General features: G+C 34.2%; 1 protein-coding gene across 8 annotated transcripts in view; it reads left to right on the top strand.

Moving 5' to 3' along the window:
* IFT88 (intraflagellar transport 88) overlaps positions 1 to 13,983 on the top strand; it is a 111,103-nt gene extending 97,120 nt beyond the window's left edge. For 4 of the 8 annotated variants that reach the window (XM_031960817.1, XM_031960818.1, XM_031960814.1 and 1 more), the window contains 3 exons: positions 686 to 751; positions 12,153 to 12,263; positions 12,556 to 13,983. In XM_031960817.1, the coding sequence (XP_031816677.1) occupies positions 686 to 751; positions 12,153 to 12,263; positions 12,556 to 12,677 (299 nt within the window). In that variant the 3' untranslated portion in view covers positions 12,678 to 13,983. Of the gene's footprint in view, positions 1 to 685; positions 752 to 987; positions 1,171 to 12,152; positions 12,264 to 12,555 lie in introns of those variants that run through there. The other 4 variants (XM_031960820.1, XM_031960819.1, XM_031960821.1 and 1 more) reach the window with 2 other exon arrangements.
* The last annotated feature ends 1,590 nt before the right edge of the window (positions 13,984 to 15,573 follow it).

Here is a 15,573-nt window from a genome sequence, read left to right as displayed (position 1 = left end):
TGAAGCCAGATCTTTTGAACTCAGACTCCAGTAGCTTATTTACTCTGTCACAGGAAGCTGCCTATCCCCTCTTACTTTCTTCTATCTTTGTTTCTTAAAAGCACTTGTTACATCTAAGGAATCAGCCTCAGTTTATAACATTCCCATTCAAGAAATCATAATTTGCGCTTGAATGCTAAGCTTCCCTTTTACAACACTGAAAAATACTTAAAACTTCGCATTTTAACATGAAAATCCCTAGCAAAATTTTTTTTAACTGGATAGGGGAGAGGGCATTTTTGTCAATGACTAAAAGAGTAGTCTGTATCAGCAAAATTAATTGTTTGAATTTAACAAAAAATATACTGAACCTATAATTATTTTAGCAAATGAACATAGACAAAGTGCCTTAATATGTGTTTCTAATTAGCATATTCAAATATAATTAGTTTATTATGTAAAATATCCTTTTAAAGTACTTGATGGTACTTTAAGACTATTTGCAATAGTAGTTTTAATGTGTCTCTGGGCAACTTTATTTCACATTAATTTTTTTAATAAACTTTTTTTCATCTATAATTCAAAAATAAATTTCAGCCCAGCTTTATGAATTTCACATTATCACCAATTCTAAATTAGTGTAGTCCGAGTTATTTATTATAGTTGAAAAAGCAGTAGAGCCTAATCAGGACTTTTTATATTATAGGAACATATGATCTTAGAACTGGAAGGGACCTTAAAGGTCATCAGGTCCAACCTCCTCATTTCACAGGTGAGGAAAATAAGACCCAGATAGGTTGTGATTTGCTCACGGTCATATTACCAATTAGTGGCAGAGCTGGGACTGGAACCCACATCCCTGGACTTTCAATCCTATGCTCTTTTTATTACTGATTCTGTCCATTACTTGATTCAAGATACTTTAGTGTGTTTTGCAAGATTAACTTCATAAGAAATAGATGTATTTTAATTATTTGGAGTAAAAATGCATTACTATTTTATATGCAGAATCTCTCTTTAAGGCTATGTCTCCTCGCTACCAAAACATCTAGTCAATTCAGTGAAAAAAAAGTCAGTCAAAACTACCTCACTGCTGGCACTTCCTGGAAAGTTAGCTTCGATTGTAAGAGGAAGGAACCCCAGAACCCTGAGTGCTGCTGATCAGGTGGTCAGACTAAAGTAAAACATACAGTAGGTACTATACAAATCAGATGTCTTATAGTCACTAATAGTAACGGTAATGTCCTGGAAAATATAAAAGTTGGGAAAATACCTATTTTTCTGCCCCCTGAATTAACTGAATTTTAAGGGCCAGATCTTCCATATATTTGTGTTTGTCCCCAAAGGAATGCGGTTTGTGGTTTTCTATTTTAGCACAGTACTTGAATTTTATGACATTTTGAGCATTGGAATTAGTAAGCTTAATTTTAAAAATTATTTTCCCGTAAATACCATTTATGATTTTAAAAGGTTTGTTACATTCTTAGGTGTTATTTGTATTATGTTCCTTGGGCCAATATTTTTTTCCTCAAGGAATCTCTCTCTTAATGTTAGGAAGTAAGGTAATAGAAAAATATGATCAATGAGCAGAAAGTAACTTTATAGCTGACTTGTACCTTTTCCACAAGGTATACATGTTACATAATATTACACATATGTAATATTTTCTAAAAATTCAGACTTTTAATTTTATGTTTGTACTTTGTTTATCAAAATATATTTCAAGAGTGAGCAAGCATTTTGAATTGCAAGTCACTTCCTAACTTTTGCTGCACCTTGATGAGGGAAAACAGTCAGAAAGCATAGTCAGAAAGTACTGTGGGGAGTGACAAAGACTTTTCTGTTACCAAGGAACTTACAATGTAATGGGAGACTGGACAAACACTTCTAAATACCAGTGAGAAATAAAGAAAAAGAGACTTTGTATCTGTTTTTGGCATTTAATTTTTTGTTTTGTATCATCACAATTTTTGTACTTGTCTTATTCTCCTTACTAAATTGTGAGTTCTTCAAGAACATGTTTTCATCTTTTTAATTTCCCCAAAATCACTTAGTGTAGTGTCTTGTGCATAACAGATACTCAATACATACTTATGTTGTTGAGTCTTTGGTGACCCCTAATTAGAAAATCACAGACCCCTTCTTTTACTAAGGTCCATAGTAGCAGAGTGACTTGCCCACTGTGACTTGCCCATTGAAAATGTCATTCTCAGTTTATCAGCAATACTAGTAAAAGAGTTGTTTTCCTTTCAGATTGAACCAACAAACTTGGATCAGTCATCCCCGTTGGACAGCTTTATACATTCTCATTTGCCCAATATACCAAATGTAACAAAAAAATTTATATTAATAATGAATGGACAGGGTGTGACCCTGGTCAAGTCACTTAACTTAGTCAATTCCCATAAGGTACAAATCAATGGAGCAAATTTCCTCACTTTCCCTATACAGGTTTTTTAAAGGTATAAAAAGACAGTCCTTTATTCCACATTGGCCCCTCTATCACAATTCCCAAAAGAAAACTGCATTTTTGCTGGGACATACCTCTGTACTGTATTCTGATATATTACATACTCTCAACAATATTCCATCACTTTTCACCATTCTTGTGGGTTGGTGATTCTTATATGTCATTCACTGGTGTCCAGGCTACTACAGTCTGACACTTTTCATATTAACTAATAAAGTCCCAGGAGTTCCTCCTTTTGTGTAGTCATTAGTGTTAAAGCCGAGTGCATAGCTTTTGGAATAACATGCTGGTTCTAGGTTCTTCTGCTCTAAGGGCTATCCTATCTTTGCAACTTGTTTATCTCTGGATGGGCAGCATAGACTATCTTCCAGGAATAGAGTCTTTATTTTTCTATCAGAATAATAGATCTTTCTTCTTTAAGTTTATCCCTCTGCTTAAAGTCAGCCACTGACTAGGGTTGGATGATATATTCCTAATTTAACCTTAGCACTCTACTTAGGATCCCCCAAATAATTATAGCCTACTTGGACAGAGGCTTGGTAAACCACTGAAATTGTTCCCTTAATAAGCATTGGAAACAAGTGATAAAATATTCTGGAGCTATCAGTCACATACTTAGATTATAACCCCCTTTCCCAAATAGAATATTCTATATGTTCATATAGTACTCTATCAAATTGATTCAAAAGACCATAGATCTCACTTTTACACCACTCACAGTTTATTCTTCTATAAATAGGGTTAAATTTATACATAATTAAATGTAGGTTCTTAGGAAATATTTCAATAAAGTAATAATACTGATTTTTAACAAATCACAAATCCACAGAGGGATCGTTTGTACAAGGTATTTCAGGGAGGAGAAGAAATAAGAATGTGAGGAAAAAAAATCACTACTTTCACATCCTTATATAATATTCATAAAAATGAATTACATATATATATGTGTATATATATATACATATATATATATATGGAGGGTATCACCAATGAAAATGTGAGATAGAAAGTGGTAGGCTTTCACAAATTATTCTCCATAGTAGCCTATATATTGGCTGAAAGATGCAAAGAATACAAGAGCCCATTTTTATTTATTAATTGTTGAATACCTCCTCCATTCCCCCTCCCCTAAAATATATTTTGGTAGAGCAAAAGGTTCTCTTGTACAGATGATTCTTTCATGAACATGTGAAGGTCATGCAAGATTCTTTGATAAAATGAAATTCAGTTAGCATTACTTAAGCACCTACCATATGCAAAGCAATGTACTAGGTCATTGAAATCTGAGGACAAACCCAAAAACCCTCAAGGTGCTTAAATTCTACTGAGGGATAAATCATGTACACAGATAAATATAAACAAAATAATGCAAAGTAATTTCAGTGGAAGATTAATAACTTGAGATAGAGAGGGTGCCAGAAAGACTTCAGGTAGAATTTGGTCCTCTTGAAGAGATCTAGGGATTTCAAGAAATGAAATCAGAGGGAGAGCATTTCAGGTCTAGGGAATGAGAAAGAGGCTGGAACATAAAGTATATGATGGTGAGTAATGTGATATGTCTAGAAATAGAGGCTGGAACAAGAGTTCAGATTCCGAATACAGAAGTTTGTTATTTGTCCTGGAGGCAGAAAGGAAATTTGACAAATTCAGTGGGATGCTGCTTGTTTATGTTTGGCTTCAATTCATCTTCACCAAATATTGGCTAAATTCAGGTATTACATGCAAAGGAAAATCCAAAATGATAAGAAATTTTAGAAAGGAAAAATCCCTTATCCTCCTTTTCAGGGAGGAGGTGGAACCTGAGCTGGACATTGAAAGGAAGGATGGATTTCAATTATTAGAGATGGGGAGAATACATTTTAGTTATGGAATTTCCTATTTCTCACTGCCTAATCATATGCTATACTCCCCATTTTTTGTGGGGAAGGGTAAGAGAAATGGGATAAGAAAAGTTCAGTGACAGGGTCAAAAGGACCTTAAAAGGACCTAAAGGAGGGATGAGGAGGGCTAGAGTAAATCCTGTTCTATCAGTAAAGTGTCTTTGCTCACATTGGGAGAACAATAGAAGGGACTAGAACAGATGCTAGTAATGTTCTCAGTTGAGGTTGAATACCACAAGAGATGATACTCAGAACATAAATTAGATCCCGAGAATTGAAGGCCTTGATTTTCAGGACAAGGAGGTTAGTCTTTATTTGATTAGCAGTGGGGAATCATCAGAGGCAACAAAGGAATTATATGGTATGAATAGTAAATTACATAAATTACCCAAGGTATTATTTTGGAGAGTCAATCAAGTAGGAAAGCCAACTTAGAGATTTTTACAGTAGTATATGTTGAAAGGTAATAAGAGGGAGAAATAGGGAGGCTACAATAGGTTTTAAAAAAGAGGAATACAAGAGAAATTGTGGAGGTAGGTCAACCTCCTACCTCAACTCAACAAGTGATTACATTTGGGGAAAAGAGTGAGTCAGAACTCCAAGGTTTAATATCAAGTTGGGAGGGTTGGTACCAGAAACAAGTTGAAAATGGAGAAGGGACAAGTTTTAGGGGAAGATGATGTTTAGTTTTTGATACATCAAACATAAGTTCCCTAGAAGTCATCTGAGTGGTGATAGCTATGCATATGGAACTAAAATTCTGGAGAGGTGTCAGACTTGGAAAAATATAAATTTGGGAATTATTTTTATAGTGGTGCTAATTGAAGTTATGGATTTGAAGAAAGACAGATTTTGGGAGAAGACAAAGACAGTTATAGACTATATTTAGAGTATGGAAGGAATTTGAGTCAGCAAAGGGGACACACAAAAGAAGCTTTTAGAGAAGTAGAACAACTATGATACTCTATTGTCAGAGAAAACAGAAAAATTAATATAAGAGATTATCACTAGTATTAGACTGTGTAGATAGAGGTTAAGGAGAATGAGAACCAAAAACATGGATTCATCAATAGAGATCATTAGACACCAGAGAGAGAGAAAGAGAAAGAGAAGAAGGGAGGGAGGGAGGGGGAGAGAGAGAGAGAGAGAGATCAGTTTTATTAGAGTGATGAGAAACTATGGATGAAGAAGTGGATGAAGTGAAAAAAATGATTTTAGATTGCTCTTTTTAGAAATTTACGAAGAAGGAGAAAAGATAGCTTGAAGAACAGCAAGGATAAGTAAAAGTTTGAAAATTTTGTTTTTTGTCTTAGGGCAACTTCAAAATCTCAGAATCAAAAGAGGCCCTAAATGCTGATAGCTGAATACTTTGTATATCTAATCTATATTATAAGCTATAAGTGATCATCCAGCCTTCTCTTCAATACCGTCAGTGAAGGGGAACCTCTAGCTCCAACACAGCTGATTCCACTTGTTGGATAGTTCTAATAGTTAAGAAGTTTCTTTAAATCAAGCCTAAATTTCCCACTTGGTAACTTCTAACCATTGCTTCCTAGTTCTGTCATTAGGGGTAAAGAACAACCTGTCTAATCTCTCTTTCACATAGGAGCTCTTTAAATATTTGCAAATAGTAGTAATGTGTGCCTCACCCCCACTTCAAGTCTCCTCTTCAGGGGAAATATCCCCATTTCTTCAGTTGATCTCTGTATGGTATAATATTACAGCCTTTCATCTTCCTGGGGTCTACTTATAGCTCTCATCCTAAGCTTGTGATATTAATTTTTCAAGATTAAATATAAGATTCTGCATTTTTCCTTATTAAATTTCACCAACTTAAATTTGTCTTTTTGGATACTGATTCTGTCATCTAGTAATTTAGCTGTCTGTCTCAGCTTTGTGTTATCTGCGAGTTTGATTAGCATGCTATCATGCTTTTGCCCAAGTCTTTGATAAAAAATATTAAGCAGCCTAGGGCCACCACGAATCTCTGAAGTGCTCTACTACAGATTTCTTTTCTAAGTGCTATTTGACCAGTAAACACGACCATTTGAGTCTGATTATTCAATTTGGAATTCTACACACACACACACACACACACACACACTCTCATGTAGCTCATAATTTTCCATCTTTTCCACAAGAATAACTATATAGATAGCATTCTGATCTACTTACTTGCTAGTAAAACAATAGAAATAATGTTATTCTTGGCAGAAGGGAAGGGACTTCCCAAGAGAAAAAGGTTGGAGATGCTTGAAAGAGAAGACATAATTGATAGATCAAAGCCATGAAGGAACAAGAAGAGGATAAAAACATCAAAGGCACAATTTGAGTGATTATTCTTGGCAAGAAGGCTAGCCACTTCACCATCTAAGACTAGAGGGGAAAAATATATTCAAGATCCTAGAATGATTTGGAATTCGCATGGATAACTTTGACCTTGGGAAAGTATTAGGTGAAGTCATCTACTATTGAGAGAGGAAGGACATGTAGTTGGAAGATTGAGGGAGAGATATTAGAAACAATCACAATTTGGAATAAGATATAAAGTTGGGATATAAGTAAAAGTATTTCCAAGCACTAATGAAAGCCATATTGAGATTTAATGGAATAAATTTGTAATGGACCTAGTTAAAATAGTTTCATTATTTCCTCCAATATTTATCCTATCAGAAGTAGTGCTTATGATTGGGCTTCATTCTCAGAATCCACATGAGATACCCACAAAAACCTCAAAAATCACCACTTTAAACTCCTGTCTCGTTTGTGACCCCATAATGCTAAAATTACTCAGTTTCATTTAATCAGTATAGATTGGTCTTAATTTTTATTTGAAGGTAAACTTTCTGGAAATACAGATGTTATAAGTGTTTGGGACATAGCAAGAATAGGGCTTCCTCATTAGACTCTATGTGGACAACATATATTTCTATTATAGATTATGGTGTATACAATGAACGCTTTGGAAATAAAAACACCTGGTCTTGGCAGAAAATCCTTTATATTAAATTACTAGAACAAAGGAAAATCAAACTATCCTTAAAGCCATCAGACCCATCCTGATAAAGAATTCATCCTATCTGGCAACCAGCTGGCTAGCAAAATAATAATAATAATAATAAATAAGTTGGATCATTATACCAGATGCTGTATATTGAAAAGTAGTTCCTGGGACTGAGCATCACATTTAGGAGAAGACAAAACTGGGAATAGACTTTTTGAGCTACTGAGCTACACATTTTCATGAAAGGTCTTAGAACCAAATTACTGCAGACGGTATCTGTCTGAAAAGATCAATACTAGAGAAAGTCCTCTTAGCTGTTTAGAGCAACAAAAGCCATCCTGCACTGCTTAGAGAAGCTCCTTTGGAGAATATCACCCATGTTTTATCGTAATAAGTCTTAGGTTATTTAAGTACTGTCCTATAGTAATTGAGAACCATATTTTTCATCTAGGTCTTATGACCTGGCAGCATCTGATTCCTAAGACATAGAAGAAGTCAATCAAGTAAAGAGTTTCTATGCAACCCCAAATCTCAAAAATTTACTGTTTTCCCATGCTATCAACCACCAAAAATATATCTGCGAAAAATGGAATCAGTGTGCTATTGTTATTGTGGCATCCAGTACTTTTGATCAAGTACTTTTAAAACTGATCTGACTAAAAGGCATGGTTTCTCAAGATACTTTCCATGAACACTTCATTGTTTCCCTTTCCTTATTTGAAATGCTTATCACTTATTCCCTGATAAATTCTTACTGCCTTGAAGGACACCTGATGTTAAGGCCCTCTATCAAATCCCATTCTTAATTCAGATAGACCACAAACATTGTCCCTTATCTTCTCAAACATTCTTTGGAAGAATTTTCCTGGTCCTGATCACTTTACTCAGAAAGGATGGCATGCTCCAAGCTTTGACATGAACTTCCCATCCACTATAAATTTAACAATAATTGGTCTTGGTCTTTCCCCAGTTTTGTTTTCCAATCCCTGAAATTCATTTCCCCTTTTCTATCCCCATCATCTAAATCATCTGCTGAAATACTTTAAGGCCTAGCTCAGGTTGTTACTTGTTCCCTTTCTGTTTTTCCTACCTCATTGGTTGACTCCTTATTTTTTTAATCTCTTACCATCTTCTAATTTATATTATTTATATTACCCTTATTTCCCCCATTAGTGTGTAAGTTCCTTAAAGTTGGGACTGGTATCTTATTCATCTTTTTATCTCCCATAATACCTTGTTTAAATACTTGTCAGATTGGATCAAATTAATTATCAGTGCTAAAAACAAGAATATTTTACTTCATTTCATCAGGTCATAGTATCATTCATATATTTACTTGACTATTTCCAAAGAACTCACAGAGAGGTCAGTATAAAGTACGTCTAACACACATTCCATTTAAATTTCTTGCACATCTCATTTTGATGTCTTCATAAATCTCCTATTTGGTCATAAATTGGCCAAAATTATTCATTACATGATGACGAATCACCATTTGGTAATGAGTCTCTATGGATGTAGCTAGGCTGGGCCTTGTAGGAGAGAGAAATGCACAATGTATTATCAGGCCCATACTCAAAGACTTTACCAGCATGGACAGGACTAGCAGAGTTTCTGCTCTGTTGTCAGAGCTTTTCAGGACCTAGAGTAACCTCTCTGTCAGGATGAGAGTATCACAATAAGACTTTAGTGAAAGGCCATGCAATGAATGTCACACACACACACACACACACACACACACACACACACACACACAAAAGTTATACTTAATACATCCTTGATAAGAAATGTCTTTTATAGTAATTTAATCCTATACAGAGGACAAATATAGGACATGAGGCATTCAGTTCTTGATTTATTCTGCATTCAGGTGTCCTTTGCTTTTGATGATTTTCCCTAACTAATCTGGCAAAGTCTCTCTTCCCTTGTAAGGCAAATTCACTTTTTATTTGAAGACAGCATATGGTGAAAGTTTACGTAGCAGGTTTCTTAGATTTAATTCATTTGTGTCCTGAATAGAGCCTGTGTTATGTAAGTCACCTAACCTATAAAAAGACTTCTTATAGTTTAAAAAGTGGCATGCTAGCATGTCTCAAACAGGTGTGTGTTGTTTTTCCTGCCTACCACGAGTTGATGTTTTTATAACATCAGTCAAGGCAAGGTGCAGTCTCCCGTGTAAGCAGAAGTTGAGTTAGACTTTACCCCAGCTGACAGGATTTCAGTCTTGGTAATAAAACAAAAAAGCAGTTCAAGGTTTCATTAGCAGAAAAACATTGGCCATGTCTAAAATGGTGCTTTAACAGTGAGATTGGAATTTTACTTTATCTGAGTATCGGGTAGTTGTCAGGACGGCTACATTCCATGAGGCCCTACACACTAACCAGGGCTTTGAATAGAATGTTCACGGCTGGCTATAAAGGCAGAAATGTCTATACAAGCAGCAATTCCTTACTTTTACATTGAGTTTTACAGTTTTCAAAGCATTTTTCACATGACCTCATTTTACTGATTCTCCAAAATGTTCTCATGAGAAAGGCAAGGTAGATATTGTTGGCCCCATTTTGCAGATGAAGAAACAGACCGAGAGGTCACTTGCCAAAAATCACAAATAAGACCAGCAAGTGACAAAACATAGGTTCATGTAACTCCTTCCTGTCCACTGCTCTTGCTAACTAAGCAGATAGCTAAATGTATGCTTCTAATGCCCTTTACCAGAAAGATTTCCCCTGCTAAAAGATTCAAATGCTAGGTTATTCTTTAAATTATTTTCAATAGTTTCAAATAGTTTCAAAAAACTATTTTGAAGTTAGATATAGTTAACTTCAAAATCTTGATGACATAATCTACATATTCTCAAGACAAAATATATACATATACATAAGTGTGTATATATGTGTGTGTATATATATATATATATACATACACATATATGTATATATATAAAATAATAGAATTTTATTTTGAATAGGACTGAAGGAACCTATGACATCATTTACTCCAGTCTACTTATTTTACACAAAAGGAAACTGAGGCTCAGAGAGGGTTATATGATTTGCCCAAAACTAAACATCTAATGGCAAAGCTAGGTCTATAAACTAGAAAGTTGAATGTGAATTTTTTTTTTTAACTTAGTTCAACTTCACTCTAGAAAACACTCATCATTTGAATTATGTTGACATTAATTTAACATCTTTTTGGTAATTCAAATATAAAATGAAGCCAAGCCAAAAGCATTTACATTTTTTTCAAACTTCTCTTAGATGGCTAGCTTTTCTCTAGGAATAGTTTCTTGCTTTAAAAAACAACAATACACATTACTTTATCCAAACCTAGAAATGAGTTTGTAATAGATTGAAAGTGTAAGGGGAGGGAGAATGCATCCAAAATAATCATTCACAATTCAAATTCTTTGAAAAAAATTTCTAAACTGTGTCTATTTCAACTCGATTCAACAATCATTTATTAGTCATTTTCTGTGCCAAACATTTTGCCTGGCACAGAAAATAAAAAGACAAAAATGAGAATAGTCCCTGCCCATAAGGAATTTTTATTTTTGTACTGATCTATGTAAAAAGTTAGGTAGATGCTCTACACTTTCTTTTTGCATTCAAATTGCCAGGACTTTGAAGAGGGGCTGCTATTTTGGAGCTGAAAGGCATAACTCTTGAGTTGAAAATATAGTAAAAATATAGAGAACAACCTATTTTCATACTTTGCCTCATTGGGCTCCTACTTCACTGTTTAAAGGCAGATGATATTAAATATGGGACAATAACCAGGACAGAGACTAAGTATGAAATTCAAGTTACTAACAATGCTAGTAATATTTAGCCTTTTAGAATTTCCCAGAGACTTCAAAACTTAACTTAAAGGGGCGGGGGGTGTGGAGAGTGGGTTAGTTTATGTTACTGCCTATCTAAAATCTGAAGCTAAATGAGTACCTGGAGTAGAAATGGGATGAGGATAGGGGAAGAGAGATGAAAGACAAGATTTTTTGTTGTTACTTTTGCACCATTGCAGGTTCTATTGATGCAGTGAACACAGAGAAACACAGAATATTCTCAGAAATAAAAGGGTCCAGAATGGCTTTGTTCTTATGAAGAGTGAAATGTTTACAATGGAAAGAATGCCATTCTCAGAAGTCTTTGGAATTGTCAGTTAGTTGTCAGAATAAGAACTAAGCATGTAGATTATTCTTCAAGCAGGGAGGGACCATGGAGATCATTTGCTCTAGTCTCATCATTTGACAGAGAAGGAAATTGAAGTCTGGAAAAATAAAGCTACCATCTTCAGAATGCTGACAAGTAATGGGACTTTTTATCAACTAGATAAAGTAGTTTATTCTCATTAATAGCATTATTCTTTCTAAGAGATGGTTGCAGTAGATTGGTGGTATACCTTTAATACCGTTGTGACAAATTCTGTGTGCTGTTCATCCTCAGCAGGCTCCTCTGCCTTCTCAATCCCCTCCTTTTATAGCAGAGGAGATTGAAGTTCAGAAAAGTTCTCCCCAGTCACACATAACTAGCAGATGACAAAACTAGGTCAGCATGAGGATGGGAGCTGGAACTTTTCAGAAGCAGATCTCTTTAAATTGAAACTGTTTCTACCCAGATTTGCAAGAATATGTTGGACTCATTTTGTCACCCGTTCAGTTTGTTAGGGCTCCCCAAAGAGAATTGTAGCTGTAAGAAATTGACTTCATAGTGAGAAAGAATACCTGCTTTATGACAAACCTGGTACAGTTTTAAGATATGTAGTACAGTTCTGTGATTTCTTGGCTTATGAAATAAGTGAATTTCTATTCCCATATTTTCAGACAGTGGCCAGAATTCTAGTTCCAGTAGCAAAGGTGAGCGTCTGAGTGTCAAATTACGATCTTTACCTGGGACAAATGAACCATATGAAAGTAGCAGTAACAAAGAAATAGGTGAGTGCCATTGCTTTTGCCAACAGATAAGAGCTAATGAGAAATGCCTTGGGGAATTGGCATTCATTTTAAATGTGGTAATATTAAGAATTTTTTTAATATATGGACACTTATGAGAAAAAAGTGAGAAAACTTAGGGCCATGTTTCTGTTCACTTTGAGTTTCACAATTTTGTTGATGACAAGAGTTGTTCATGTTTGTTTATTTCAAAAAAAAATCCTTATGAAATAGTTAAATAAATGTAATTTTATTAATAATAACATAGTCATGAAACATCTGTTTTGAACCATAGATGCCTCATATGTGGATCCTCTAGGTCCACAAACAGAAAGACCAAAAACTGCAGCCAAAAAAAGAATTGAAGACGATGACTTTGCTGATGAAGAATTAGGAGATGACTTGCTTCCTGAATAATAAGTATTTTAAAGTTATTTACTATAGATAAGTCTCCTTAAAAGAAAACATTTAATGTTAATTTTTGATAAAATACCTTATATTTAATTTTGTATATTGTCAAATTTGATGAAATTCAAAACTTAAATAAAACTACTCCATAAGTCAATGAGCTTCTTCACTAAGTCACATATGGGGGTAGAGGAGAGATGTTACTTTACTTTTCAAAATATCTATAATGAGGCCTTAATAAGTTTAATTGTTAGGAGTTTGAAAAAAAAAAAAAAGGCACTGAACATATTGCCTGATAGAAATTTAAATTTTGTTAAATCAGCATTTTAGAGTCTCACACTGATAAGGAGTGACATGCTCAATAGAAGGTCCATCACTGAGACTTGTAATTTCTTTGAGTGTTGTAGAATTTTACAGTTGAAAAAGACAAATAGAGATCTTTAAATCCAGCCCTCTCATTCTGCACTAGAAAAAGCAGGACATTGGAGATGAAGTAACTTGCCATTCTCAGAGAGAGAGAGCTGGGATTTGAACAATGGCCTTCTCAGTCCTCCTAGAACTCTCTCTACTATAACCAAGGTCTCAGACTGGCTTCTACAAGACAGCATGTAGCATTATGACCTTCCTGAGTTAGGCCTGAACCAGAGTAAATTATAATTGAGACACATGTAACAAAATAAATAAAAATACAAGAAAATACCGATATTACATTTTAAAATTAAAAATGAGAAAATTTTTCTTTGATGGTAGTTTTATGATTATAAAAATGAACAATTTATTATTTTGTTTACCAATTCTTGTTTGTTAGTATTAGCTAGCAGTGGCTATCGTTGATCATAAAAGAATAATTTCCCCCTCTCAAATACGTTGTTACTGGTAATTTTGAAGGAGGCAAAAGCAGAGATAAGAATAGGAGGGAAGGAGGTAATTTGCCCAACAAGAATTTGATTATCTGCCAAGAAAAAGCTCAAAGTTGGATAGTAAAGAGAAATGATGGATAGGATGGAGATCCAGCTTGACAGAAAAAAGTTTAAAGCACAAGAGTTCAGAACCTTACATACAAACACATGAAAAAAATGAGAAAAATACAATTCTAGAAATGTTGCAGTTCACAACCAAACTCCTAACTTTGTAACAGATGTTTTCAGTGAAAGAAGAAAAACATTATGCAGAACTTTGGATATTGTTAGTATTTGACAGACTGTTAGTATTAAAAAAAAAATAGAAATGTCTATTTTTCTTTTGTTTGGTAGTTATTGTGGTTGCATTGTAAATTCTTAATTTTCATTTGATTAAAGTGCTATATGGCACTCTATATTTTGTCATTCTCTCGATTTCTGTGCACAAAGACTAATCCTACAGTGTAGTGTTGAAACATGTTGTGGGTTAGGGCAATCTTTTAATTCCAAGTTTCATTCACATTGGCAAAGAACTATATCAGTGGCAAGTAGTCTACTGAAGTTGATATAGAAAATAAATAGATGAGAGACTTATTCTTTTTTCTTTAAAATTTTTTTTTCAATAGTATTTTTCCAAATATATGTAAAGATAATTTTCAACATTCATTTTTGTAAAACTTTTTGTCCTACATTTTTCTCCTTCTCTCCTTGATCACCTCCCTCTCCAAGACAGAAAGCAATCTAATATAAGTCAAATATGTGCAATCCATTTAAACATATTTCCGTATTTGTCATGTTGTATAAGAAAAAGCAACCAAAAGGGGAGGAAAAAAACACAAGAAAACAAATAGATAAAAACATGAAAATACTATGCTTTGAGCTACGTTCAGTCTCCAGTCTCTCTGAATGCAGATGGCATTTTCCATCTCAAGTCTATTGGAACTGCCTTAAACTCAACACTGCATTGTTGAGAAGAGCCAACTCCATCACAGTAAATCATCACATAATCTTCTTGTTACTATGTACAATATAATCCTGGTTCTGTTCATTTCATTCAACATCAGCATCAGGGCTTTCCAGGCTTTTCTGAAACTAGCCAATTCATTCTTTCTTACAGAACAATAATATTCCATATACTGTAAGTTTTTATACCTTCATATAACATAACTTATTCAGCCATTCTCCAACAGATGGGCATTCACTTAGTTTCCAGTTTCTTTCCATTACAAAAGGGCTGTTACATTTTTGCACATGTGGGTCCTTTTCCCTCATTTAAGATCTCTTTGGGATATAAACCCAGTAGAGACACTGCTGGACCAAAGGGTATGCACAGCTTTATAGCCTGTTAGATATTGTTCCAAATTACTCTCCAGAATAGTTGAATCATTTCATAACTCCACCAACAATCTATTAGTGTTCCAGTTTTTTCACATCCCCTCCAAAATTTTATCATTTTTTCCTGTCAGCTAGTCTCAGAGGTGTGAGATTGGAGAAACTTATTTCTAAAGAAAGCAAGAGAAGCCAAAGTGATGTCTGGAACCATCTTTTCTCTTCAATTGCTGTTCTCCTCATGTCTCTTTCATAATATAAATTCACTCCCTATCAGTAGCCTAGTCAGAGGAGGCTTCCTACCACCTACAAAGTAAATTCTTTCTTCAAGTTGAGCATTTGATCTATGATTTTGATTCATGTACCTCTGAAATTCATTCTACACTCAGTAGTATATAGGAAATATTTTGCTGAATTCATATTAAGTAAATCTAGGTAAAAGGGATTAAGACAATAATCTTTACTGCAAATTATATAAAATAAAATCATAAATTTATATAGAAATATAAAATTATAAATTGTTTTTTAACTTATTTTAAGTTTTGTTATGTAGGAAAAATATAAATCATGTCACATTCTAAAAGTGGTGAGAAAAAAATCTGTATATAATCTGTATGGAATTGCTTACATTACTGATGGATGTGAAGAGTGAGGAGGGAAAAAGGGAAAGAAAAGAA

The sequence above is a fragment of the Sarcophilus harrisii genome, chromosome 3, assembly GCF_902635505.1.
Source record: "Sarcophilus harrisii chromosome 3, mSarHar1.11, whole genome shotgun sequence".
Classification (NCBI taxonomy): domain Eukaryota; kingdom Metazoa; phylum Chordata; class Mammalia; order Dasyuromorphia; family Dasyuridae; genus Sarcophilus; species Sarcophilus harrisii.
The sequence above is the reverse complement of the archived record's forward strand: the minus strand, read 5'-3'. Positions and strand labels throughout refer to the sequence as shown.